Below are 20,262 nucleotides of genomic sequence, written 5' to 3' on the forward strand. Positions count from 1 at the left end.
TGACGCCTTGCTCTCCAGGCCTGCACCCGAAGGGAGAGGAGAAAGAAGCAACACGCGCGCACGTGAACGGGTACAGGCCGGGGACGCAGGCAGCATGGGAGGCGAGAGCCGGAAGGTTTGGAAGGGAGGCTGCCTGGCCAGAGGTGCGCAGCGGGAGGCGGAGCAGCAGCAGGGACCTCAGGCGGGGCGGGGCAGGCCAGGCGCCGCGCTGCGCCGCGCCGCGCTGCCGCCGCCTGCCCGGCCATGCCCCGCCCTGCCCGCTGCCGCTGGAACGCGCGCCCGCCTCGCCCGCAGCCGCAGCATTGGGCGAGGGAATGCATTGGGCGAGGGGATGCCAGCAACCGGCCAGGCTTGTGAGTCCAGTAGGTGCAGGGCGGCAGGGGCCGGCTGGTCTCCGTACCCACCTGAGGAGGCAAAGAGGTGGGAGAGACCGATGCCCACCAGGCCGGCCACGTAGTGGCAATACAGGTTGTAGTCCTCCACGCTTTCCACCTGCGGTACATAGGCGGTACAACCAGGGGGCGGTGAAGTTGATGCCGTACGGTCAAGGCGGCATGGCGGCCGGAGGGCCGGGGGTAGGGTTGCTGGCACGCAGCTCAGCTGCTGCCTGCGGCCCACCCAAGCCACCTGCCCCCGCCTCTCAGCCTGCCAGCCTGCCGCCTGCCGCGGCAGCCACCCCAGCCTGCCTCGCACTCAGCCGCCTTGCCTTGCCCCCAGCGATACCCCGCCGCCGCGGCTGCCGCGGCTGCCCCCGTGGCCAGCCGGCCCCCACCGGTGGCAGCCCAGCCCACACACACAGGAACACCTCCCCACCTCCCCACCCAGCCCCACCTCTGACTCTGCGGCATCTGCCGTCACAAAGTCGGCCATACCGGCGCCCATCTTCTTGCAGATGTCGGCGATGACCTGCTGGTACCGCTTGTCCAGCCCCTGGAACACGTCTGCGGTACCGCAGGGCGCGGCACGGCGGCGCGGCGTGAGCGCGCCGCTGCCACACGCCCACAAGCAGCAAGCGCCAGCAGCACCACCGCCCAGGTCCGGGGCCGGGATACGAGACGGGCGGCGGGCTCGATACAAGCATGTGCAGCACACATGCACAGGGCAGCAACAGCAGCAGCAGGGAGGCGTGTCTCATGCGGATGGGCGTGCTTTCCACCCAGGCGTGCTTCCCACCCACCCGTGACGAGCGGGTAGTTCTCCATAAGCCGCACATACTCGCCGCTGCCGCAGCTCATCTTCCAGCTCCTGCGGCAGAAGGGGAGGCAGGCGGGGAGGGCGGATGGCGCCGGGGAGCCAGGCGGGCAGGCAGGCAGGAAGGTGCCGCGACCACTCGGCCCAACCTCGCACCAGCCAGCCAGCCAGCCAGCCAGCCGCTAATTGAAGGTCGGGCACCCCGTCCTGGCACAGGACGTGCTGCCCTCTGCGCTGCCAAGCCCAGCCGCCGCTCCCTCCACCAGTGCCGCCGCCGCCGTGCCGCCACGCGCGCCCCCGCCCCCGCCGCCCACCTGTCGTAGCTCTTCTCGTGGAAGCACCTCAGCAGGGGCACCTTCACCTTGGGGTCCAGACCCATGTCGTCCTCCACGGTGTCCAGGGCGCGCAACACCAGGTAGAAGACGCAGACGGCGTCGCGCAGGCCGTGCGGCAGCTGCTGGATGACGATGGCAAAGCTGCGCGACACGCGGTTCAGCATGTCGTAGCAGAAGGCCAGGCCTGGCTCCTGGGGCAGCTGCTTGGCGCGGCGCGCGGCCATGAACATGGAGGCCTGCCAGGCAGGGCAGGGGAGGGCAGAGGTTTCGGGTGAGCGGCGCGGTTGGGCGGCGGGTGGGGCGGGCGGCGGGTGGCGGGGGCCAGGGCGCAGCTCGCTGCGGCCGCTGGATTGCCGCCCGGTGAGGGTACTGCGACGCAATTGTGGACCAGGCGGCTGGAAGCGGGCTGCAGGCACCGGCGCACCATGGGCACCAGCTCGTCGGGGTGCGTGAGCAGCTCCCCTAGTTTCCCCATGACTGCTGGTAGCTTGTTTCAGCAAATTGAGGCGGTTGGCAGCGCCGCAGGACTGCTGGACGGGCGATCAGTGGAATGCGCAGCCGGGTGCAGACTGCAGGCGCTTGACAGAGTCGCAGTGATATGCAGGAGTGCATGCACGGCCTCCGGAGCCACCAGCAAGCAGCCAATTTGACTCAACAGGTACAGGGTGCTGCCGTACTCGTCCTCGCGAGAACAGAGCACTGCTGCTCCGGCATTGCTTGCTTTCGAATTGGCGTGCTCCAGTGAGCCATCCCAGGCACTGCGCGTATGCAAGCGCGCTCATCACTTGCTCCCTCAAATAAACCGAGCTCGCCAGCTCTTGGCACGGACAGAGATCAGCCCGCCTGATCACCCACACGCATGTGTGCATGAGGAGGGCCTGCAGCAGCGACGTGATGGTGAGCGCGGGCGGGGCGGGCGGGCCGGGCGCGCGGCGTCGCGGACCGGCCTTTGGCCGTCGGCGCTGCCCCTCTCCAGCCAACTCTGCGCTGTGTGCATGGAAACTGCAGGCTCTCCTTTCTATCTCTGCAAAGCTGCTTGAGCCCGCCGCTGGCAGGCGGCCGCTCGGCACGGCGCGCCGGCTTGGCGCGGCCGCGGGCGCGCCGCCCATCGCGGCGGCGGCCGCCGGCCCGCAGCAGCCGCAGCAGGCGCAGCAGCAGGCGCAGCCCTCTCAGCCGCGCCACCATCAGGCGCACCAGCAGCAGCAGCGGGAGCAGTACGAGCACATCCAGCGGCAGTGGTATGTGCCTCGCAGCAAGCTACACCACTACCCAGAAGACACGCAGCAGGCCATCCGCGGCGGCAGGCGGCCGCAGGCGCGCTCCCTGGCCAGCTCCACGGCAGCCGCCTCCCAGCCCTCGCCCCCTGCTGGCGGCAGTCGCGGCGCGCAGGCGGCGCTGGCAGCTGAACTGGAGAAGCTGGGCGCTGCACTGGAGTACGAGCGGCGGGCGGGCTTTGTGAATGTGGTGGGCAGCGTGGAGAAGGTGCCGGTTGGGGAGTGGGCTGCCCGCCAGCTGCTGTCGGCGGCGGGGCAGCTGCAGGACCCCGAGGCGGCGCACGAGTGCGTGGCAGCTGCCCAGCAGCTGCGGCGGTACGCCTCGGCGCCGCCGGCCCAGCGCCCCGCGGCCGTGGCGGCCGCAGAGGCGGCCGCGCGCAGGGCGCTGCTCAGCGTGCAAGTGGGAGGCAGGCAGCCGACGGCCAGGCAGGCCAGGCATCAGCCGCCCGGCGCCGGGCAGCAGCAGCAGCAGCAGCAGCAGCAGCAGCAGCCCAGGGAACGCCCACAGCCACAGCCACAGCCACAGCAGCAGCAGCAGCAGCTGCAACCTGCACGAATTGCCGTGCCAGCGCAGGCCCGGCAGCCGGCGCCTGAGGCAGCGGCAGGCAGGGGCAGCGCCGCCGCCCAGCCCAAGGCCGCACCGCTGGCGTCAGCCGCAGGCGCCGGCCCGGCACAGGCTCGCCACGTGGCGCCGCCGGCCGCGCCGTCGCTGCTCCCTGCGGCGGCGCAGCAGGCGCTGCCTGCTGCTGCAGCCGCTGCGGAGCATGAGCATGAGCATGAGCTGGATGCGGCGGCGGCAGAGGCGCACGCAGAGGAGGTGGGGCAGGCGGTGCCGACGCCTGAGGGTGAGGAGTACGTGATGCAGGGCAACCGCCGCATCAAGGCCAGCACCGCCGCCTTCCGCCGCTCGTTTGCCGAGGCGGCGGCGGCGGCGGACGGCGCGCCGGCCGGCGGCGGCGTGGCGGCGGCTGCGGCGGCGGGCGGCGAGCAGCGCAGTGCAGAGTGGTTCCGCATGCGCCAGGGCCGCCTCACCGCCTCGGCGTTCAGCAAGGCACTGGGCCTGTTTGAGGGTGAGCCTGCTGGGCCTGCTGAGCCCGCTGAGCCTGCTGGGCCTGCTCGGGAGCTGTGCGCACTGAGCCTGCTGAGCCTGCTGGGCAGCTGCACGTGTGTTGGTCGGTGCCGATGTGCGAGCAGGCTGTGTGTGATGTGGCGTGGGGACCACCCGCTGCCCGCGGCGGCGCTGGCGATCGAGCCTCCCGGCGTCGGCTCGGCTCGCGCCGCTCATCCCATCCCACGCCGCTCCCTGCCCCTCCCATCCCTGTCTCCTGCAACGCCCCTTTTTTCTCCCTCGCCTCTGCTCCAACCTCCTCCATTTTCTCACCCCCGCTTCCCCCCGCCCCTTCCCATCCCCGACCACCACAGGCGACCGGCAGCAGCTGTGGGCGGAGAAGGTGGGCATGGTGGAACCCTTCGCAGGCAACGCCGCCACCGCGTGGGGCACGTCTGCCGAGCCCCGCGCCCTGGACGCCTACCAGGCCGCCACCTGCCAGGCCGTGACCAGCTGCATGTTCCAGGGTGGGTGCGGCCACAGAAGCGCCCGCCTCCCGCTGCCTCTCGCTGACCGACGGCGGCGTGGAGCTGTTGCGGCGGGTGTGCGTGTGTGTGTATGCCTCGTGTGCCTCTGCCTCTCCCCCTCCGCTGGCTGGCTGGCGTGCCCGGTGCCCGGTATGCCCGGCATGCTGCCTGGCGGGGTGGTTTCTCACATTCCCTCGCCGCGAGCCTCTCCTCGCCTCTCCTCCCCTGCCTGTGCAGTCAAGCGTGACGATGCCGTGCACGGCTGGCTGGGAGCCTCCCCCGATGGCCTCATCGAGTCGCTTGCTGTGGAGCCGCAGGCAGGGGCCAGCCCGCCGCCCGGCCCGGCCGGCCAGCCAGGCGCGGCGGCGCGGGCGGCGACCGCGGTGGCGCGCGGCGGCGGGCCTCTGGCGGGTCCCGGGCGCGGCATCCTGGAGATCAAATGCCCGCACAACCGGGGGCAGCCGGAGCTGGCGGTACCGCCGCAGCACGCCACATGGTACTACATGCCGCAGGTGCAGGGCGGCTGCCCGATGGGTGGGGTGGAGGGAGTGTGTGCGTGTGCCTGGCTGCCTTGTCTAGCCTTGCCAGCCACCGCGCCAGGCTGGGGCCGCGGCGCCGCTGATGTGATGAACCGACTCCTGTACCGCCTCGCTGTACTGCCTCACCGTATCGCAGGTTCAGGGCCTGATGTACATATTTGACTGCGAGTGGTGCAACCTGTACATCTGGACGCCCCAGCGCGGCAGCGCAGGTGGGTGGGTGGGCGGCTGCGGGGTTGGGGCGGACCGATCGGCCGTGCGCGCCTGTCAGGCTGCCGCTTGGTGCTCTCAGCCCCACCCACCAGCCAAGTGCGCTGCCGCACGTGCACACACACACACACACACACACCGCTTTGCCCGCCGGTACCGCAGTGTACCACATCCGGCGGGACCGTGCCTACTGGGCGCGGCTGTGGGAGGTGCTGGCCGACTTCTGGTGGAACAACGTGGTACCTGCGCGGCAGGAGTTCCAGGCGGGACGGTGGGAGGAGGTAGAGCAGTACAGGTGGGCGCCGCTCGGGCGAGGCCGCAGCCCAGCCAGCCTGGCACGCCCCGGGCTGCTGCCTCCGGTGCCAGCCCGCCCCAGCCAGGCCTTCATACCCCCACCGCCGCGCGCCTTTCCTGCTGACCTCACTTTCTGTCCTGCAGGCCGCCGCCCACCATCGATGCCACAGAGGAGCTGCGGCAGTGGAGCAAGCGCTTGGCGCTGCAGGCGCCTGTCACCTTCTTCAGGCCGCAGCCGTAGCCGCGGCGGGCGGGCGCCTGGGCGGCGTGGCGGCGGTGCTGTTTCCACCCAGAGGGAACGAGTGCCAGCGGCAGTGCCTGAGGCTGGCTGCCACCAGCCAGCAGCAGCCCGCAGGAGCGCGGCGGCATCGGCGTCGGCGGCAATGTATCAGGGCGCCCAGGATGCCGCCGCCTGTTCCCCTTTGCTTCTTTCTGTCCATGCGCCTGCTGTGCGCTGTTACCTTGCTGACGCAGCTCTTGCAACAACCCTTCAAGCATTAATTGAAGCAGTTCAACAAGGGAGCAGCCGAGAGGGTGGGGGGCCTACAGCTGCATGACGATCTGCACCGCGCGCGCCACGGCGGCCTTCAGCCCCGCCGCATCCCCCTTGTAGCTGTGCACAGCCATAAAGTGCTGGTAGGACTGCAGGGCCGCCTTCAGCTCGCCTTCGTTGACCAGGGAAGCTGCGCCAGGCGGCCCCTTGAAGCTTCTGGCGGCCCGCGTCCACGCCTTGGTGTGCTTGTTCCTGAGCAGCTGCTCCAGGGCCGCGACGCTCAGCACCGCGACGTGGATGCCGCTGCGGCTCCACCCGTCGACGCTGCTGAGCAGGGCGCACGGCTCGCCGAGCGCGGGGACCACCTGCTGCTCGCCCGAGCGCGGCTGGGCGCGCCAGGGCGGGAAGGAGCGCGCTGGGGCGGCCTCCCCGCTCCAGCTGCCGACCGCCGCCAGCTCCACCTCCTTGTCGGCAGCAATCTCCAGCGTGTACTCTTCTCCGCCTGCAGTCTCTCTCCGCCAGCAGTCCCAGCCCACCAGCCGGGCCTCGAGCACACCCGACTCATCCACTGCGCGGCGGAAGGCCACCGCGGTGCCGGCCCAGGGCAGCACCATCAGCGTGGTCAGGCGCTTGTTGCGGAAGCCTCGGCTTGTCTTGCGGCGCGCAGCTGGGCTGGCTGACAGCGAGGCCAAGGCAAAGGATGGCCGCAGCGACATGGTGAGATGGTGGAAGAGAGAAAGGCTCGGTTTGAACAGGCTAGCGCATCAAGCGTTCCCCAAATTCGGCAATGGTGAAACCAGCGAGAATATCAAGCGGTCCACTCCCATGCTTGCAATCGCGTGCTGTGCTGTGCTGTGCTGTGCTGCCCGGCCACCTCCCCATCTCGATTCAAGGGATTGGGCCCTCGTTGCTGAACTGTGAGACATGGGCAACCAGGCTGTGCGCTCGGCTGACAGGTCTGGTGAGCGGCGGGCGGCGCAGCGGTTGCCGCTGCCGTGCACCTTCTGGACAATCTTGTGCAGGTTTTGCTTGAAAAAGTGAAATGATGGACAGGAGCGGTGGTTGGAGGGGGAGGAAGTGAAAGGGCAAACATGCAGGACAGGCATCAAAAACAGTTCCTCAAGGGTACAGTGCATGTACAGTGCATGCTTGCAATTCGGGAGAAGCAGAAGTGGAACCAGCAAAACGAAAGCTAGGGTGAGAAACGTAGGGCAGGTGTGGTTGAACACAATCTCTGCCTGACACAGCCAGCCAGGACAATAGGCTGGGGTGGCACGCAGCGGTGCAGAGAGGTAGGTGCAGGAGCCCGAATCAGTGATGTTGCTGCATCGTGCTGATGCAGAGTTGTCTTCGGTAACAGTAGCAGCAGTAGTGGCTGTCGCTCATCTACCCGCCACACTTCTTCCCCGTGCAACGCTTTTGAATGGGGTTGACTGTGGCCGTCGGAAGCAGCAGAGAGCTGCGGCAGCGGCGGCGGCACACATGGCTTGCTTGACTGTACGCTGAACACTAGGGCGAGGGGAAAACGTCACACGCACTAAGCCGACAGACGCAGAAGCTCGTCGCGGCAGGACCAGCGGGGGCGGTGGCCCGGCACAGCCGCACCTGTACATGGCGCAGGCGCCTTCCGTGGTCATCTGCACCCTGGCATAACCCGCCTCGCCCCAGTCCGAGCCCCTGCAGGCCAGGAAGCGCACGCACGGCAGTCACGCATGTCAGCATGCCGCTAGGAAGCACCAAACGGCGCCTCCCCATCCCGCTGCCTCTCTCCCGTTGGGAGCTGCTCACCAGCTGTTCTTGATGATCCAGTAAGACTTGGGGGAGCCGACGCCGGCGGTGGCATCGTACCCCACCACAATCATGGCGTGGTTGTACGCGTCGGCGCGGCACTCCGCTGCCGGAAAGATGCCTGCAGCGGCGCACACCGGCAGGACGAGCAGGGGCGAATCAGGAGCGCGGTGGACGGTACCATCGATGCACCGTGGGTAGCCAGGAGCGGAGCTCTGTTGACCAAAGCAGGGGGAGCAACTCACCTCCAGCATAGGCGTAGAAGCTGTCGCTGGCGTCAAAGAGCACCACCACGGGGCCTGTGGTGGCCACCGCCTTCATGATGGTGGCCGGGTCGGCGGCAACGACAGTATAGCCCGGCCAGGCCTTCATTTTGAGCGCGCCGGAGGGCGCAGAGGTGCCCGCGGGCGTACGGCAGACACCGCCGTGCTGGTCGAGGTACGGGTAGGAGGCCTCAGAGGAGGCAAACAGGGTGGAAGCGAGCTGGAAGGGCTCGTCTGCAGCGCCCGTGGGGCCGGGGGAGGCACGGTGGGCGGTGAGCGGGCATCAGGGGGCAGGGAAACGGGCGGGCAGGGCCATCCAGCCGGCCCGTTCCCTCCGGCGGCCCGGGCGCCAGGCGCCCCGCCCGCCAGCGAGGCTACTTGTTCTTGCAGGAATCAGGCTGGGAGCCCATGCAAGCAGACTGCCACTCACGTATGTAGCCTCCGTCGCACCCCATGGACCAGTATCCCGCCGCCTGGGTCACGCAGTCCACCATCTGCTGCTCCGAGGCGTCTGGGCTGCTCGCCACTCCGTCGATACGGGCGCGGATCTCGATGGCGCCGACCGCCGCAAACGCCCAGCAGCTGCCGCACCCGCCCTGGTCCCGCACCGCCGGTACCTTGCCCTTCTGGCGCCAGTCAAAGGCTGCTGGCACGGCGGTGGCGGTGGGCGACCTCTGGCGCAGCAGCCTGCGGGAGGGGCCGGACTCCTGCTCCTCCTCCTCCTCCTCGGGCCCCTCCCAGCGTGGTGCGCCGGCAAGCAGCCGCGGCAGCTCTGCGGTGCTTCTCTCAACCATCAGGACCGTCGCCTTAAACTGGTCGAAGGTCAGGTCTGAGAACTTGTTGATCCCGCGCGAGAAGGCGACCCCGGGCCTGGCGTTGTGCGCCTCCGCCGCCCGCAGGTTGGCGCTGAAGGCGGCAAACCTCACCTCGTCCTGCATTCAGCGGGGAGCGCAAAACAAAAAGTGAAACGCGAGGGTGGACGGATGCGATGAGAGGGTGGGCGGCACAGGCAGGGAGATGGTGGGCTGGAGGGTCACGCTGACCGCCTACCGAGAAGCAACTTGTTTCCACATCCACCTGCTGCCTACCTCAGGTGAACTATCTGTGGTTTTCTTGCCATACTGCTTCTTCCAATCCTTGTACCGGGCACGGCGGACTCTCTCGTCCTGGAACAAACCGGCAAGAGGGATGTGGAGGTCGGTGGCGGCGGCGGGAAGGACAGGGACAAAGAGCGACTTCGCAGCGGGAGGGGCGTCTGTCCGCCCCGGAGATGCGAGCTTTCCTAGAGCCGGTTCTCACTCCCGCTGAAGTAAAGAGGCCGGCGGCGACGAGCGCCCACAAGACCACCTCCTCACCGGGGCGTCAGTGCGCTGGTTCTCTGGATCCTGTCCGTCGGATGGCCGGCTTTTCTTTCCGAGCGCAAGTCCCACCAGCAGCCCCGCCACAAGCAGGGTCCTGAGGAGCGTTCGCATGGCAGAGCCCGTCTTGTGCCTACTAGTACCTCTAGAGCGAGTGCAAAGTGCGTTGCAGGGTTACTGAGTGATTGACTAGAAATGCCGGATGTTTGGGGTGATGAGCAAGCTCCGGCGATTTTGTTGCCGGCGCAGCTGGGCCCTTAGAACCCCTTGACTCAGACGGCTACGATTTCCAGGAAAAGAAGAACGCTCTCGAGTGGGGCATGTTCTATGCAAGCAGACAGGCATCCAGGGAGAGCCACACTCCTGGGGAGCAAGGGAGACCACCGCCCTCCTGCAGTAAGTCGCCCAGCTTGGTGGTCCCTTCGCACTGCTTCTTCAAGATGGCCAGTTGAAATCGACGCATCCAGCAAAACAATATCCCAGCATCAAGCGTCCTTTTCAAACTTGGCGACAAAGAAGCCGATTGTATCCAGCGGGGCAGATGGGTCAAAGCGCTGCACCAGCGCTGCCTCCTTCTCGCTCAGCAGCTGCTGAGTGCGGCCGCAGGGCAGCACCACGTTGCCTGCAGGCAACACAAACGGAGATGTCGCCAATTTGTGGAAGCATAAGGCAGGCGGTCAGGCCGGGCTGGCCACTCGGGCATGGCTGCACAGCCCTATGGTGGCGCTGTGCCAACTGGTGCCAAGAGTGGGCGAGGGTTGCAAAGCCGCTGGCCTGTGAGCCCCAGCTGGCCCACCTGTGAGCCCCGGCTGGCCCAACCGCGGCGCCTGTTGCACCAGGCGCATGCCGGGGAAGGTGTCCAGCAGCCACCGCACATTAGCCTCATTCTCGCCTGCACAGCGCAGCGCAGCACGGCACAGCAGGGCAGGAAGAGTGAGGGAAAACGGCAGCTGCAGCCGGGGAGCCGCGAGGCCAGATGGCCAGCAGGCCTGCTGCGCCAGCCATGCTCCTGCTGCTGCGCTGCCACTCTCCCGCTGACCCCCCCCCACACACACAGCCCGCAGCTCTGCGACTCGCATCAACGCCAACACCCTAGTGCCACCCAGCCTCGCCCCGGCCCTCCTCCTGCCCTGCCTGCCTGCTCACCCGGGTTGATGCTGCAGGTGGAGAAGACCAGGGCCCCCCCCGGGCGTACCAGCGCCACCGCCACCCGCAGCAGCTTGCGCTGGTACGCCGCCGTCTGGTCCAGCTCGCGCAGCGTCTGGCGGTGCACCAGCCTGCAGAAGGGGGCAGGCAGGGCAAGGAGATGGGGCGGCGGTGGGCATGGGGGGAACGGGGGATTGGGCATGATGCAGGGGCAGCATGAACACCAGCAGCCAAACACGGCCACGAATTCGCGAGCTGGGTCCACGTGGCTGGCTGCACCGGCTCACCTGGGGCGCAGCCCCAGCGCGGTGCAGGGGGCATCGCACAGCACATGGTCGAAGCTTGCGGGCGGGAAGCCGGGCGCCGCCGCCTCCTTGCCCTCTGCCAGGTGGGGCGAGGGCGCCGGGTCCAGGCCGCGGGCCTGCCGCGACGCCGCTATGCGCTCCAGGCGGCGAAGCGTCGCAGCGCTGGGTGGCTGGGTGCGACCGCCACGCCGCCCCCGGCTCTCCACCGCTGACTCTCCACCGCCGCTCGGCACCGCCGCCGCCACCTCGCCCACCTGCGCGCCGGCCCCGCAGCCGCTGCTGCTGGCCTCGGCTGGGCTCGCGCCGCCTGCCCCTGCTGCCACCGCTGCTGCCACCGCTGCTGCTCCTGCTGCAGCCCCTGTCGCCTCTCCATGCTCTTTCTCCTGCTGCTCCTGCTGCTGCTGTGGTACCAGCTCCGGTCCTGGTTGTGGTACTGGCTGCAGTACCGCCTTGGTGGCATCCATCTTGTACGCCTTCACGCACGTCAGCCCGAAGCTGCCAGCCAGCCGCCGCACCTCGGCTGCCTTGGCGTGGGAACGGTCGAAAGCCACCACCTGAGGGGGGGAGAAAAGGGAGACGGCGGCAACGAAAAAGAGGGTCAGCAGGGGTGATGACGGATCAGCGGGCGGCAGGGCGGGTCCCCAGCACGCCAGTGGCCGAGGCAGCAGGCACTGCGCACCCCACGCCTGCACCCCACACCATCGCCCCGCGCCGCCGCCACCACCACACATGCCGCCGCCGCCAGCTCACCTCCCCGCGGTCTCCCATCAGCTGCGCCAGGGCGGTGGTCTTTCCTCCCGGCGCGGCGCACATGTCGAGCACGCGGGCGCCCGGCCGGGGCGCCAGCACGTGCGCCGCCACCAGGGAGCACACGTTTTGCAGCATGAAGTCGCCGGGGAGGATGTCTGCGGGGTGTGCGGAGCAACGCGCGTGTGTGGGAATGTGGGCGGTGGCGGCGGCGGCGGCACTCGCACGGGGGTGAGCAGGCGAGGTGGGAGCAGGCAGCAGGCAGACGGGGGCTGGCGCGGGGAAGGGAGAGTGGAGCAGAGGCCGAGCAAGGTGTGTGCAGCGCAGGTGGACGGCAGCGCCTGGCTCACCCCCGCAGCCGGGGGTGCGGAACACTCGCTCCAGCATGGTGACGGCGATGCCGCCGCGCCCCTGCAGCGGCACGGGAGCGGCAGGCGGGGTGGGCGGAGCGGCGGGACGACTTCAGCGGCAGCGCAGCACGGCACAGCACGGCAGGGCGGAGGATGGGCCTCCCCAAGCGCGGAGCAGCTGCTGCACACGAGGAAGGCAGGGCAGCACTACCACCCGTGGCACGATGCAGTACATTGTGCAGTACACGATGCAGTACATCATAGTACAATGCAGCACCCCACCTGGAAGAACTCGGTGCGGCTCAGCTCGGCCCGGCCTATGCCGATGAACAGGCGGCTGCGGTCAGGCGCCTGCCCCCCGAGCGCCTCCACCTGCTTCGCCTCGTGCTCTGCGTGGGCGGCGGCGGCGGCGGCAGGGCGGCGGCGGCGCTGGGAGCTGCCGCAGCGCTCAACCCACCCACCCACCAGCACAAGCACGCGCACACACACACACACACACACACACACACACACACACACACACCACTGCCACCACCACCACACCAGCAGCAACCACAACCGCACCCTGCACCCACCTGATCCCAGCACGGTACCGCGGGTGTAGGCGTACCGATCGCTGCCGGGCAGCTCCAGCCCCACCGACACCGCCACCAAGTCCCCCTTTTCGATGCCTGCAGGCGGGCGGCCAGCATTTGCAGGCGGGCGGCCAGGACCCTTTGCAGGCAGTAGAGCCTGCTGCCACATCCTCGGCCCCGCAGGGTCAACGAAATTAACTAACAGCCGCCCGCCTGCTGCCACGCCAACGCCGCATGCGTGCGCGCAGCGCTCTGCAGGCCGGCCGGCAGCGCCGCCGCTCCCGCGGGCGCTCCGCCGCGCACCTGGCGACACAGCCAGCATGCCCGGGGCAAAGACGTGGGCCCCCCGCATCACAGATTCTCCCGCCTTGCGCCCCACAACCACCTCCAGCCCGCCTGCAGGCGGGCGGCCGACGGCATGAGCGGTGGGCACGCATATTTTCAAAACAAACACACACACACACAGCTCCACACAGCCACACACACACACTCACGCGTCCTGCTGTAGTCGACGGCGTGCGGCCCCGTGCCCGGCAGGATGACGGCGTCCGGCAGCAGCGGGTGCACGTAGGCGGGGTTGGTCTCCAGCAGGGCGCGGTCCTCTGGCGCCAGCGCCTCGGGCAGGCGGCGCAGCAGGTCCTGCGGGGGAAGCCGTGAAGGGGCGAGGCAGCCAGGAAGGGGTGGGTGTGCGGCGGTGGCGGGCAGCGGGGGCTTGGTGGTGGGCAAGTATGTGTGAGCTGCCTGCCTGAGGTGACGCAAAGCAAGCTGGCTGTTGCCCCTGCAAGTGGAGGTGAGGGGATTTGCAGCCGCAGCACGCCGCCGCAGGGGGCGGCGGCGAGCCCGGCACGGCACCTGCGGGCTGGTGCGCAGCGTGTTGACCCGCAGGCAGGTGGCCAGGGGAGGCCTCGCCAGCGCCGCCGATATCTCGGCCAGCTTCTGTGGGCCCAGGGCGGCCTCCAGGTACTGCCGTACCTCGGAGTCCCAGCTGATTTCGGGGGCATAGGTGCGTGCCGCCATGCCGGGCGCTTCAGCTGCGGAACCGAGGGTGGCGGCGCCGGCGGTCAACTATAGCCGCCAGCCCTGGCGCATCCCGGGCATTGGGCTGGCTCAGGAGGTCAGCCCAGGCATCCTCCTGCTGATCTCTGATCGGCTTGCTGTGCAGCGCTGGGGGCTCAACACAGGGGTGCAGCGTGCTCACCTGGCGCGGCCTCGGAGGCAGCCGCCAACGCGGCGACCTGGGGTCTGGGAGTCCTGGCCGTGCGCAGCAGCGCAGCCCCTAGAGTGCTGCCCAAGCTCTGTGCGGCTGTTTTGCAGCCTGCAGCTGCCCCAATGCGTATGGATGGCGGGGTGGGTGGGGCCAAACAAATACGCATGTGCGCCCGATTTGGCGAGGGGATGCAGGTACATGCATCGGGCCGCTGGGCGAGGCCTGCAAGAGGCCGGGGAGCCCTTCCCGGTACAGACGGCGGTACACGGATGCCATCCACACCCAGAAGCACAATGCGCATGCATGGGGGCTGCACATTGCACAGTCACAACTACCGCGGTATATATCTGCAGCCGGCACCCTCCCAGCGCCATCTTCCCATCGCCACCCTCGCTGCTCCAAGCTTTGGGCCCTCCCTTGGCCACATTCGCTGCACGGGAGCTGCCGCAGCAGCGGCCAGCAGTATGGTGGCCACTACCAGTAGCGCGCAGGTGCAGGGGGTGCAGATAGGAGCCCGGCAGGCTGGGCGGCCGGCGGTGCAGCAGGTGGTGTGCTCCTTGAGGCGCACACATTCGCAGCCATTCGGGACCAGGTGAGAGAGGCGCTGGCGCTGGGCCATGCAGGCAGATGCGCGGTGGCCACCGCCGCCCGCCGCCACTTCCAGAGAGCGAGGCACCTGTGCCAGTCTTGTTCTTATGCGCCTTCATAGCCTGCATCAGAAATAGTAGCCCGGCGAGGCAGTCCTGCTGTGCCTGCACGCTCCAGCCCAAACCTCCACCTGCCGCCATCCGGCCGCCTGCCCCCGCCCACGCACCGTTGCCGCAGGCCCCTGCAGCGGCAGCGCCCCCAGCTGCGACAAGTCCGTTCCGCGGACGCGGCGCCGGCGGTGGGCAGCGGCTGGATGGACCAGCCAGAGTCGCAGCCGCCGCCGAACGAGGTGGAAGTGTTCCCGCGGCTCAAGGAGCGCGACCCATACAAGTGAGCCTCGTAGTCTGTGCTGGTCTGCTCTTTTGTCTTCTCTTTTGTCTTTGTTTTGGAGACCGGATGGACAGCCCGGCCTGCCAGGGAACACCCCTCCTCCTGGGTCCGCAGCCTGCCTGCCGTCCTGCCCACATCTCGCTGCGCCTGCTGGCCGCCCATGGCTGCGGCACGTGCCAGCGCCGGCGCCTCCCATCCAGTCCAGGACAGCGCTGCAGCCGGTGCCAGCACCGTGCCGGGCCGCACACCGCCTCCGCCTCTGCCCTCGCCCCCGGGCCGCTGCGGCCAACGCTCGCCGCCGCCGACGGCGCGCTTGGCGCCCTCCCTGCCCGCAGGCGGCTGGGCGTGTCACGGGAGGCGTCCTTCGAGGAGGTACAGGAGGCCCGCAACTTCCTGGTGGAGCAGTACCGCGCCCACGAGCCCAGCCGGGAGGCCATTGAGCTCGCCCTGGACTCGATCCTGGAGGAGAAGCGGCGGGTGCGGCTCAAGGACGGCTTCCGCCCGCCCAGGACAGGGCGCCGCACCGACGTGGCGGGGGACGCGCCCAACCTCAGGTGGGTGGGTGTGTGGGGGTGTGCTGAGCGTGTGTGGGTGGTGCTGTGTGTGCATGTGCACACATTACATTGAGTGTGTGTGTGTGTGGTGCTGGTGGCCGCGTGCGCGTGCTGCGGGAAGCCACACGGGCCCGGCAGCCTGCATCGCCTGGGCGTGCTGCCCCGCCGCAACGGCCGCCCGCGGCCGCCGCATGCCACCCCCCATCACCCTGCCAGCCTGTCTTTACCTACCCCCCGCCTCCTTGCCGCCTGCTCGTGTGCCGCCCCGCAGCCTGTGGCAGCGCGTGCGCCAGAAGTTTGAGCCCTCTGTGCCCTCCACCACCCTGGTCAATGACGGCAGCGTGTTTGTGGCGCTGGGCGTGTGGGCGGGGTGGACGGCGGCGGCCTCCGACCCCACGCTGCCGCTGGGCGCCGCCCTGGCCTTTGCCGCTTGGAAGCTCTATGACAAGCGCAACAAGCGCAACCCAGGTGCGGCCAGGAGGCTCTGCGGTTTGATGCCGCCTGTGGCTGGGCGGGGGCTCTCTCTGCGTGCGCCTGCGGCTTGGTGGGGGCGCGCCTGTGCTGGGCGCGGCGTGCTCCGGCGTGGCTGGGCCTGCAGGGGTGCTGCTCTGGAGGCTGGCCGGCGCTGCTTCCCCGCCGCTGCCGTGCACCCCACAGACCGTACTCGCACCTGTACCTGCACCTGCACCTGTACCTGCACCTTTGCCCCCACCTGCACACAACCAACCGCGGCTGCCGCGCTGCCGCAGACGGTCCCTACTGGGGCGGCAACCCGATGTGGGGCGCGCTGGGTGCCGTGGTGCTGGCGCTGGTGCTCGGCAGCCTGCTCTCCTACGCTCTAGTCAACGTGAGCGCCGACCCTGTTGCCTGCGTCCCTTGCTGTGCCGCCAAACTCCCGGGGGGTCCCGGCTGCCGCAGGGCGCTGTGCTTGCTGTACGGCGCTGTGCTTGCCGGCGGCTGTGGCCGGTAGTGCCCAGTAGTGCCCCGGCGGCTTTGCCTGAGCGCCCTCTGCGCCCGCGCCCTGCCCTGCGCTGCCCTGGCCGCAGATGGTGCCACTGCCGCCGAGGCTCGCCAGCGAGGCGGTGGGCCTCTTCCTCATCACCATGTGCCTGGGCTTCACTGCCCTCTACCTGAAGTGAAGCAAGGGTGCCCTTGTGCCGATAGCGGAATGCACAGGATTCCCGAGGATGGCCGCGCCGCTTTACCTGGCTTGAGGGAGTGGCGTTTGCGATGTCCCTTGCGGAGAGCCCTGGCCCTGCCCCTTGCATGAATGCGGGGGCCACCGTGGCATTCAGCACTGTCCAATTTCTTCAGCTTCTCCCCTTGCCGCTCGCCGTACATTCTCTCCCATTGCACCCTCTCCCCTCGTGCACGCCTCAGCTCCCTCTCTGCTTTCCCCACTTCTTACAATTTGCACATCACTTCAAGCGGCTGCAACAGGCAGAAACCAATCCAGCACGGTGCCATGGGTACATGCACCTTTTCCTGATTTTGGGCCAAAGCGCCAGCAGGCGGCAACAATGTTGCGGCGTGCCGCCCAAGATTTCATCTCTCTGGGCAATCTGGACCATCCCGCGCCGACAACTGGTCTCTGATCACTTGGTACACAATGATTTGCGGGTCCAGGCAGCGTTTCCGCCCCACAACAACCCGCAACTAAACGGGGCTGGGCGGGCGCTTGCGTGGGCCAGGCCCAGCCGCGGATTGACCGGCGATCACTGGAGATGGCGCCTGGCAAGCAGCAGCCGCCTGGCACCAGGCTACGAGGGGCGGCCTTTTTGCTGGCGCTGCTGTGCACCCTGCTGCTGGTGGTAGTCGGCTGCGTGATGGTCTCCCGGGCCGCCGTGCGCGGCTGCGGGGCCTGCCTCAGCTCGGGCGCCGCCGCCGGCGCCCCGCCCTGGGCGCCGCCCATCGGCCGCGGGCCCGGCGGCCACGACCACGACGCGGCGCGTGCAGCGGCGGCAGCGGTGGCGGCGCCCAACAAGCAGGGCCAGCCGGCTGTCTTTGGGCACCCCCACGGCATTCCCCGAATCCTGCACCGCATCTACATTGCTGACCCAGCAGACAGGAAGCGGTGAGCGCCAGGGAGCCTGCTGGCATCATCGCCTTGCCTGCTGGCATGATTGGAGGCCAGAGAGCTGAACACGAGAGGGGCAGTGTGCGGGCGACCCTTGCATGCGGGCAGGGCGATCGCAGGCGGCACGTGCACCGGTGGCGGCCGCCTGCTCTTGTTGCCGGCAGGTGCCGCTGATCAGTGCTGACGCTGGCGATTGGCCGACTGCCTCCTGGCATCGTCACCTCCCCTGCAGGGCCAGCTTCACAGCCCCCATCGCGCACGAGCGCTGGGTGGAGTCCTGCCAGTTCGCGCACAGCCGCCACGCGGGATGGTGGGTGGCACGGGCCGCGCTGCTTGCCTTAAGGACGCCGGCTGCGACGCGGCTGCTGCCCCCCCCGCCGCCTCCGCCGCATCCCTGGCTGCCCTATCTACCCACCGGCCACCCTGCCGGCCCCCGCTGCTGCGCCGCGTGACAGCCGCGTGGTGCGGCCTGGCGTCGCTGCTGCAGGCGGCTGATGTTTTGGGACTGGCGCAACACGGAGGCGCTGGTGCGCAACCATTACCCCTGGTTCCTGCCCTTCTACCGCCACAACGCCAGCCGCGCGATTGAGAAGAGCGACCTGGCACGCTGTGAGCTCTGTGCCGTGCACGCCTAGCGCTAGTGAGCGGTGGCAGGGAAGGTGTTAAGGCTCAGTCAAGCAGAGCAATCCATTCAACAGAAAAGAGAACGGCTGCCTCGCCCACCCCCTCCTCTTTTCTTGTTGCAGATGCCATCCTGCACCGCGTGGGAGGTGGGCGGCGGTGTGGCTACCAAGCAGAGCTCTGGGCTCTCAATGATTGCAATGCCTTGCCTGCCCGTTGGATCTGAGCCACCGCTGGCTGTCTGCACCCTGTACCGCAGGGCTGTACCTCGACTCTGACATCCAGTGCTGGCGGGACGGCAGCGACATGCTGGAGGGCTTCGACCTGGTGGCGCAGGTGGGGTGTACCTTGGGGCGGTACCATGGCTGGACAGGGGCCAGTACCATGCCGGGATGTGACCCATGCTGCATGGGAGCGGCAATTTCATACAATGTTTATTGCTCCTGGGTTTCAAAGGATGGATAAGTGGGTGGACATGTGCCCCGTGTCTGTGCATGTCCTCCACCCTGCGCCCGCCGCTGCCCCCAACCCTGCCTGCCTGCAGTCCACCCACGGCGCAGAGGGGGCCACCAACGCCGCCATTGCGGCGGTGCCGGGCCTGCAGGTGTTTGTCAAGGCGCTGCAGCTGGTGCAGACGCGGGTGGGCAAGGACAACCAGCAGCTAAACGTGAGGGCTGCTGGGGTCGGGATGGGGTGGTGGCGCATGGCACACTGCCCTGCTGATCACGGCCTCCCGTGGCTTTCTGGCGTGCTGCTGGCGCTGCTGGTTGCTTGCGTCGCGCCCAGGCCTGGCACCAGCGGCGCCTTGGCATCCTCGGCACACGGCATGGCGCAGTGCACCGTGCTGCTGGCGCCGCTGCCCATGGCCGCGTGCCTGCTCATCTCCCTCGCACCTCGGCACGCCCTGCTCTCCTCCCTGCCGACCTACCTGCCTGCCTGCCAGCCCTGCCCGCCTGCAGGTCATCGCCCGCACCGGCCCAGACCTGTTCACCGACGCTCTGGTGGAGATAGGGCTGAAGCGCGGGAAGGATGGGCTGTTCCCGCCTAGCTCTTATGTGAAAGGCGTGGGTGAGTGACTGGTGTGGGTCCGGATGCATGCTTGGAGAGAGTGTGTGTATGTCTGAGCAGGTGTAAGTGTGTTGTGTGTTTTCGGTGAGGGGTGTGTGTTGGGGTGCAGTACGGTGAGGAGTTGACTCAGTTGGCAGCAGCGTCCGGCTGCCGCCCAGACCCAGCTCGCACTAGGCGGCTGCCGTTGCCGAGGGGGCGCTGCCGGGGCACGGCGCGGCGCGGCGTGACTGCCTGCCCGCCCTGCCTGCCGCAGTGTACCGCCTTCACCGCTCCGGTACCTGGTACAACCCCTGCCTGTGGTGGGAGCAGGAGTGCCGGCAGCGCGTGTATCGGGAGCTGGCGTCCGGGATGACCAACATGAGGTGAGCAGGCGCAGCGTGCATAGCACAGCAGTGCTCTGTCAGCAACTGAAAGAGGCTTGACCTTTCAGCGAGCTGCAGGCTTTGCAGCGGTCGGCGCCTTTGTGCCCGCACCTGCCCGCTCCCACTCTCCCCAAGGCCGGCCCCTTGCACCCCATGCCCTGGGGCACTGCCAGTGCGTGCCTCACGGCTCCCGCTGCGCCCCCTGTCGCAGCCAGCTGGCGGGCTTTCACAGGATGGTGGGCAGCTGGATCGCAGGTGAGCGGCAGCGCTGGCTGCTCTGCTGCTCCTGCTGCTGCTGTGCCCTGCGACATTGTCCTCTGCACGTACTGGCATGCTGCTGAATCCGCGGCTTCCCTGGCACCTTCCCCGCCCTGCTGCTTTCTTCCCCGCCAGGCAAGGAGGACGGCATCGGCATCCTCAACACCACAGCCGAGCTGTGTGGAGGTGTGTCCCACGTGAGGGGCAACGGCCAGATCGGCGGCTGGGTGGCCCCGCAGCGGAAAGGCAGGCAGGGCTCGAATCCGCTCGGCGGCGGCGGCCCCAACCAGCAGCAAGGCTAGCCTCGGCTGCCCTCACTAGCCCTTTTGATTCACTGATTCTTCTTCCCCTGTTTTGTGCCTTCCCTTGTCTCACTGAAGCACTGCCACACTGTTACGGCTCAACTCAATCCCAAGGAAGCATGCACATGGCCGGCCGCTGAGGCGGGCAGGCGCCCCCGAGCGCCCCGCCTCCCCCAGCAGCTGATGCCAGCCGCACAGCTGGTGCTCGCTGTGTTAGCTGCTTCACAGGGGTGGCTTGGTGGTGGTGCCATAGGTGGGCTGCTTGACCAGGAAGTCGCTGTACTCCTGCGGTCCAGGCGGTACCAAGGCGGTAGGTGGGACCGCTAGGCATGGTGCAGGTACCCAAGCGCGTCCGTTGTACTTGACTGCTGCACGGATTAAGCGCTTAAGCG

General features: G+C 68.6%; 6 protein-coding genes across 6 annotated transcripts; 3 read left to right on the forward strand and 3 right to left on the reverse strand.

Annotated features, from left to right (window-relative positions):
- Positions 1-177: 177 nt before the first annotated feature.
- Positions 178-2,001, reverse strand: SQS (hypothetical protein; the record flags this gene model as incomplete). The annotated part of the gene is made up of 5 exons (XM_005851928.1): positions 178-484; positions 839-941; positions 1,178-1,245; positions 1,506-1,762; positions 1,951-2,001. 5 exons carry the CDS (start codon positions 1,999-2,001, stop codon positions 178-180), a joined length of 786 nt encoding a protein of 261 aa, XP_005851990.1.
- Positions 2,002-2,393: 392 nt separating this feature from the next.
- On the forward strand, positions 2,394-5,659 carry CHLNCDRAFT_132898 (hypothetical protein; the record flags this gene model as incomplete). The annotated part of the gene is made up of 7 exons (XM_005851606.1): positions 2,394-2,423; positions 2,559-3,870; positions 4,223-4,375; positions 4,613-4,887; positions 5,051-5,126; positions 5,287-5,419; positions 5,563-5,659. The coding sequence occupies 7 exons, from the start codon at positions 2,394-2,396 to the stop codon at positions 5,657-5,659; spliced, it is 2,076 nt and encodes a 691-aa protein (XP_005851668.1).
- Positions 5,660-7,297: 1,638 nt separating this feature from the next.
- CHLNCDRAFT_132900 (hypothetical protein) lies at positions 7,298-8,900 on the reverse strand (the record flags this gene model as incomplete). The annotated part of the gene is made up of 5 exons (XM_005851929.1): positions 7,298-7,370; positions 7,517-7,588; positions 7,700-7,820; positions 7,945-8,196; positions 8,393-8,900. 5 exons carry the CDS (start codon positions 8,898-8,900, stop codon positions 7,298-7,300), a joined length of 1,026 nt encoding a protein of 341 aa, XP_005851991.1.
- Positions 8,901-9,805: 905 nt separating this feature from the next.
- Positions 9,806-13,460, reverse strand: CHLNCDRAFT_132901 (hypothetical protein; the record flags this gene model as incomplete). The annotated part of the gene is made up of 11 exons (XM_005851930.1): positions 9,806-9,942; positions 10,117-10,212; positions 10,467-10,597; positions 10,754-11,325; positions 11,522-11,676; positions 11,869-11,929; positions 12,151-12,257; positions 12,444-12,539; positions 12,747-12,839; positions 12,938-13,082; positions 13,296-13,460. The coding sequence occupies 11 exons, from the start codon at positions 13,458-13,460 to the stop codon at positions 9,806-9,808; spliced, it is 1,758 nt and encodes a 585-aa protein (XP_005851992.1).
- Positions 13,461-14,114: 654 nt separating this feature from the next.
- Positions 14,115-16,321, forward strand: CHLNCDRAFT_132902 (hypothetical protein; the record flags this gene model as incomplete). The annotated part of the gene is made up of 6 exons (XM_005851607.1): positions 14,115-14,242; positions 14,476-14,628; positions 14,964-15,182; positions 15,454-15,650; positions 15,932-16,029; positions 16,229-16,321. 6 exons carry the CDS (start codon positions 14,115-14,117, stop codon positions 16,319-16,321), a joined length of 888 nt encoding a protein of 295 aa, XP_005851669.1.
- A 585-nt stretch (positions 16,322-16,906) lies between these two features.
- CHLNCDRAFT_132903 (hypothetical protein) lies at positions 16,907-19,870 on the forward strand (the record flags this gene model as incomplete). Its single annotated transcript, XM_005851608.1, has 10 exons — positions 16,907-17,256; positions 17,492-17,569; positions 17,747-17,868; positions 18,006-18,029; positions 18,140-18,216; positions 18,425-18,547; positions 18,840-18,948; positions 19,202-19,310; positions 19,522-19,565; positions 19,704-19,870. The coding sequence occupies 10 exons, from the start codon at positions 16,907-16,909 to the stop codon at positions 19,868-19,870; spliced, it is 1,203 nt and encodes a 400-aa protein (XP_005851670.1).
- Between the last annotated feature and the right edge of the window lie 392 nt (positions 19,871-20,262).

The sequence above is a fragment of the Chlorella variabilis genome (genome assembly GCF_000147415.1).
Source record: "Chlorella variabilis unplaced genomic scaffold CHLNCscaffold_1, whole genome shotgun sequence".
Lineage (NCBI taxonomy): Eukaryota > Viridiplantae > Chlorophyta > Trebouxiophyceae > Chlorellales > Chlorellaceae > Chlorella > Chlorella variabilis.